This window comes from Eimeria mitis, genomic scaffold, assembly GCF_000499745.2.
Source record: "Eimeria mitis Houghton genomic scaffold, Emh_scaff246, whole genome shotgun sequence".
Taxonomy (NCBI): domain Eukaryota; phylum Apicomplexa; class Conoidasida; order Eucoccidiorida; family Eimeriidae; genus Eimeria; species Eimeria mitis.
The window spans coordinates 1-6,004 of NW_013570797.1; the positions used below are offsets into that span (position 1 = coordinate 1).

The 6,004-nt window shown below is 48.0% G+C and overlaps 1 protein-coding gene across 1 annotated transcript; it reads left to right on the plus strand.

The window, feature by feature from the left end:
* Window positions 1-3,224: 3,224 nt before the first annotated feature.
* EMH_0005170 (uncharacterized protein) lies at window positions 3,225-4,597 on the plus strand (the record flags this gene model as incomplete). The annotated part of the gene is made up of 2 exons (XM_013497079.1): window positions 3,225-3,605; window positions 3,689-4,597. The coding sequence occupies 2 exons, from the start codon at window positions 3,225-3,227 to the stop codon at window positions 4,595-4,597; spliced, it is 1,290 nt and encodes a 429-aa protein (XP_013352533.1).
* Window positions 4,598-6,004: the final 1,407 nt, after the last annotated feature.

Sequence of the window (6,004 nt, forward strand, 5' to 3'; positions counted from 1 at the left end):
GCTCCTATAGACAATGATATAGCGAAGGAAGACGACTGGGCAGCTTCTGGCGACGAGGATTATAGTGACATTGATGCTCCTATAGACCATGAAATAGTGAAGGAAGACGACTGGGCAGCTTCTGACTTCTTGGAATTCTTCGGGCTCTTTGGGGGTGGTAGAGGACGAGTAAATAAAGCCCTAGCTAAAAAATTCACATGGTCGTTAGATATTGAGAACACACATAACAACGCCAACGTGAACGCCCGATATCATTTCAAGGCATTTCTCCAACCGTTTGAAGGAAACGGCGCATTCGATCCCGCTCATGCCCCTGACGAACACCAGATTCCATACACTGGAGAGCCATTTCGTACTGGAGCTCTTGCAGAAGCAGCTGCGCATGTATTCCGTGAATCCGATGCCAATACGAATTACTCATTCATACGAAAGCTGAACCGAATTGCAGATAATTGGTCGAACGAAGGAGTGGAGGCAGCGCTGAAGCAGCAAGAGAAGGAAAATGCGGACAGTGTTCAAACCAGGTTGAAGACTAAGAGGGAACTTATGCGACAGCTGCAAAGCCAAGGCATACCAGAGGATGATCTAGTGACGATTGCATTGTTCCTTTTATAGTGTATGAGCTGATTTTTTTTGTGCGTTCTGTCAGGTGACACTATTTTTCGTGCGGCAGGGGTCCGCGTCTCCGTGGTGTCTGGGCTCGTTACAGTTGCTGCTGTAGCTAGAAAGTTAAACGCAGTGTTGCATTTAACCCGTTTTTTTGTGGGATCTCCGCCTAAATATCAGTTAGGCAAGATTTCGTTTTGGCCTCATGACCAGTCAGATTGCAGAACGGGAATAAAATGCTGTTTCCGAGGAAGACGAACCCACCGCTGTGTCTGCATATCGTTTTTCAGCGAGCGTTTTTTGGGCTCTACCGGACTGTACTGTGGATAATCCAGCGAATCCAGGTGCATGAATAACAGCGTAGAACGCTATATTACTGCTGGGATTGTATTTGGAAAGTACATATAAGGAGTCTAGCATATGTGCCAGTATACGGGCGGCAACCCTGTATGCACAATGAAAGTGAGAGTAGGGAGAAGCTTGCTTTTTGCATTTCTCTCACCTACGACCAACCACGAACTCTGTGAGAAGTTTGAGCTGTAGCATATCTGTTAGGACCCGAAAGATGATGAACTATGCCTGAGTAGGGTGAAGCCAGGCGGAAGCCTGATGGAGGCTGGCAGCGATACTGACGTGCAAATCGTTCACCAAACTTGCGTATAGGGGCGAAAGACTAATCGAACGTCTAGTAGCTGGTTTCTTCCGAAGTTTCTCTCAGGATAGCTGAAGTTCTATTAGTCTTATCAGGTAAAGCGAATGATTAGAGGCCTCGGGGGCGCGTTGCCCTTGACATATTCTCAAACTTTAGATGGGTAACATCCAGTGGTTACTTCATTGAACTGGTGTGGCTAATATGTACTCCAAGTGGACCAATTTTGGTAAGCAGAACTGGCGATGAGGGATGCTCCTAACGCTCGGTTAAGGTGCCCAAATACTCGTTCATCAAACACCATAAGAGGTGTTGGTTCATTTTGACAGCAGGACGGTGGTCATGGAAGTCGAAATCCGCTAAGAAGTGTGTAACAANGGTGTTGGTTCATTTTGACAGCAGGACGGTGGTCATGGAAGTCGAAATCCGCTAAGAAGTGTGTAACAACGTACCTGCCGAATGGACCACCCCTGAAATTGGATGGCGCTGCAGCGGGTTACCGATACCAGGCCATTTTCGCAAGTCTTTGGACACTCGACTTTTCGCGGTAATGAGTAGGAAGACGTGGGGATCGTAGCGAAGCATTAGGCGTGAGCCTGTGTGGAACCGTATCTAGTGCAGATCTTGGTGGCAGTAGCAAATATTCAAGTGAGAACTGAAGACTGAAGTGGAGAAGGGTTCCATGTGAACAGCAGTTGGACATGGGTTAGACGGTCCTAAGTGACAGCTTAACTGCGTGAAATTTGGGGGCTTTTTGCCCCGTATTTCGCGAGAGGGAATCAGGATAATATTCCTGAGCCAGGACGTGGATACTGTACGGTAACGTGCATGAAATCCTCGACGCAGGCGGGTGCTGTGGATGATCCAGCGAATCCAGGTGCAGGATACCAGCGTAGGATTCTGTAGTACTGCGCAGATTGTATTTAACAACTAAATGTACAAACGTTTTATTCAAACTAGAGACGACCATGGGTGTTACAGTTTTCTGTTGGTGCTAGAAAGGCGAGGCAGGTAACAGACGGCAGCATTAGATATGTTAGGGCCATGCTGCACAAAAAACATACCGCACCAACTGGTGAAGGAATTCAAAGGGTACCTAAACGCTAGTAGGTCCCCGAAACTTAAAGAAACTGCCTTCACTCGTGTACTTGCCCTTCGAGTCGATCCGCCTAATCAATTTGTGGCATGTCCCACGCGGCGTTGCCCGATACGCATTCTCCACTGTGTAGATATAGTGTAGATATAGCATGGAGGGTAGGTGGCTAAAGCCGGCGCAAGTGACGAAGCCTCTGCGACCGGCTGAGTCTAGTAAACTTCACATAACACCTTAAATAACACGTCCAAAATGTGAAACCCATCACCGAAATACCTCACGCCTGTTTCTAGGATGACATGGAGTTCTTTTCAGTAACAAAAAGAGACTGGGGATTCCNGAAATACCTCACGCCTGTTTCTAGGATGACATGGAGTTCTTTTCAGTAACAAAAAGAGACTGGGGATTCCTCCTTGCCGGCCTGCGTTCGCATTGTGTTGCCGCTCGTAGGGTCGATGCAACTCCCAAACGTGAGAATCGCAGCTGAGCCTGCAGGCTCTAGCCACCATCAGACACTCATCTCCTCCACTTCTTATATCGCATTCATTGTTTGTATGCGTTTTTGTCCTTTCATTCCACTTCCTAACGCAGTTCTCTGGCGCCAATGTAGTGCCTGGCCCTGCAACAGGCATTCTACCCTGGAGATTGGTAGCCACTGTGTAACGGGTACACGAAAAGTATTCTTACTTTAGTTTTTCCCCATTAATTTATCTCAACACAAATTTACTCAACCGTCACAATCATCCTCCCAACCAAAACCATCTCCTGTCCTCTTTTAAGCGCCCGCTCTGCGCTGTTTCATGGGACATTTACATGCCGGTCCGCTTTAAGGCGACTAGACGATTTGGGCGCCTCCATTCAGTTTTGCATTAGATAATGGGGATTCTGCGGCGCATTGCAGGCGACTCGCCGCCAAAAGCTTCGGACCCACTTGAGGTGGCAGGGGAAGGGACAGATCCCACCCCAGATGACGCAGACAACAGTGACATCGCTGACAAGGCAGGTGAAAGTTCTCTTTCTACGAAGTACTGTGGGAAAAAGTCCCGAGTGATTAAGGCTGTAATTGCTGCTGTTGCAGTGATAGTGGTGTGTGGGGCTCGTTACATTATGTCAGGAAGGTCAATATCGTACCTGAAGACGTCAAAGTTGGGACTAGAGGATGTGTCACAGCCGTCCCTGGACGATGTGTCACAGCCGTCACTGGACGATGTGTCACAGCCGTCACTGGACGATACGTCACAGCTACCACTGGACGATGTGAGCATGCAGAANTGGACGATGTGTCACAGCCGTCACTGGACGATACGTCACAGCTACCACTGGACGATGTGAGCATGCAGAATTACATGGACGACTTCAATGAAGCAGCAGAGGAGATAGAAGCGTATTCCCCCTCAGAATTGGCCGTGAGTCAAGCTTTTCAACTACACTTCACACCGTCGCTTGAGGATGGTCAAAGTCTCCTGGGAGACCCTCTGACGGTCATCAAAGACCACGTTGCCAAGATGCGAGAATGCACAGTTCCACCTGCTTCTTCTCTGCAGGCACGGCTGGACTTCGCGCAACACTTGCAGCTATTACGCAGCATTTGCCGCACAGTGGCTCTTCGCTTCAAGGATTTGGAAGTGTTCAACACTGTGAATCAGAAATTAGACGTGGCGAATCCTTTTCTTGTTTCTGGCGGCGGCGAGGATTATAATAACAGTGATGCTCCTCTAAACTTTCAAGAAGTGACAGGACACGACTGGACAGCTTCTGAGCTCTTGGAATTCTTCGGGCTGTCTCGGGGTGGTAAAAGACGAGTAAATGGAACCTTAGCAAAGAAACTCAAATTATTGTTGGATATTGAGAAGAGACATAACGACACCAACTTGAACGCCCGATATCATTTCACGGCATTTCTCCAACCGTTTGAAGGAGACGGCGTTTTCAACCCCGCTCATGCCCCTGCCGAACACCAGATTCCATACACTGGAGAGCCATTTCGTACTGGTGCTTTTGCAGAAGCAGCTGCGCAGATATTCGGTGAATCCGATGCCACTACGTACTACGCATATATACGAAAGCTGAATCGAATTGCAGATAATTGGACGAACGAAGGAGTGGCGGCAGCTGTGAAGCAGCAAGAGAAGGAAAATGCGGACAATGCCCAAACCAGGCTGAAGACTAAGAGGGAACTTATGCGAGGGCTGTTAAGCCAAGGCATACCAGAGGATGATCTGGTAATGATTGCATTGTTCCTTTTATAGTCTGTGAGCTTATTGTTTTCGTGCGTTCTGCCAGGTGACACTACTCTTCGTGCGGCAGGGGTCAGCATCTGCGTGGTGTCTGGGCTCGTTACAGTTGCTGCCGTAGCTAGAAAGTTAAACGCAGCGTTACATTTAACTTGTTTTTTTTGTGGGAGGTCCGCCCAAAGGGAAGGGCGCACCCAACTATCAGTCAGACGAGACTTTGTTTTGGCCTCATGACAAGTCAGATTGCAGAACGGGAATAAAATGCTGTTTCCGGGGAAGACGAACCCATCGCTGTTTCTGCATATCGTTTTTCAGCGAACATTTTTTTAAGCTCTGCCGGACTGTACTGTGGATGATTCAGCGAATCCAGGTGCATGAATAACAGCGTAGAACGCTATATTACTGCGGGGATTGTATTTGGAAAGTACATATAGGGAGTCTAACATATGTGCCCGCATACGGGCGGCAACCCTGTATGCACAATGAAAGTGAGAGTAGGGAGATGCTTGCTTTTTGCATTTCTCGCGCCTACGACCAACCACGAACTCTGTGAGAGGTTTGAGCTGTAGCACATCTGTTAGGACCCGAAAGATCATGAACTATGCCTGAGTAGAATGAAGTCAGGCGAAAGCCTGATGGAGGCTGACAGCGATACTGACGTGCAAATCGTTCGCCAAACTCGCATATAGGGGCGAAAGACTAATGGAACGTCTAGTAGCTGGTTTCTTCCTAAGTTTCTCAGGATAGCTGGAGTTCTATTAGTTTTATCAGGTAAAGCGAATGATTAGAGGCCTCGGGGGCGCGTTGCCCTTGACCTATTCTCAAACTTTAGATGGGTAACATCCAGTGGTTACTTCATTGAACTGCTGGGGCTAATATGTACTCCAAGTGGGCCATTTTTGGTAGGCAGAACTGGCGATGAGGGATGCTCCTAACGCTCGGTTAAGGTGCCCAAATACTCGTTCGTCAAACACCATAAAAGGTGCTGGTTATGAAGCATTCGGTGTGAGCCTGTGTGGAACCGTATCTAGTGCAGATCTTGATGGCAGTAGCAAATATTCAAATGAGAACTTTGAAGACTGAAGTGAAGAAGGGTTCCTTGTGAACAGCAATTTGCCATGGGTTAGCTGGTCCTAAGCGACAGCTTAACTGCGTGAATTTCGAGGCTCTTTGCCCTGTATTTCGCGAAAGGGAATCAGGATAATATTCCTGAGCCAGGAGGTGGATACTGTACGGTAACGTGCATGAAATCCTCGACGCAGGCGGTTGCTGTGGATGATCCAGCGAATCCAGGTGCAGGATACCAGCGTAGGATTCTGTAGTACTACGCAGATTGTATTTAACAACTAAAGGTACAAACGTTTTATTCAAACTAGAGACGACCATGGGTGTTACAGTTTTCTGTTGGTGCTAGAAAGGCGA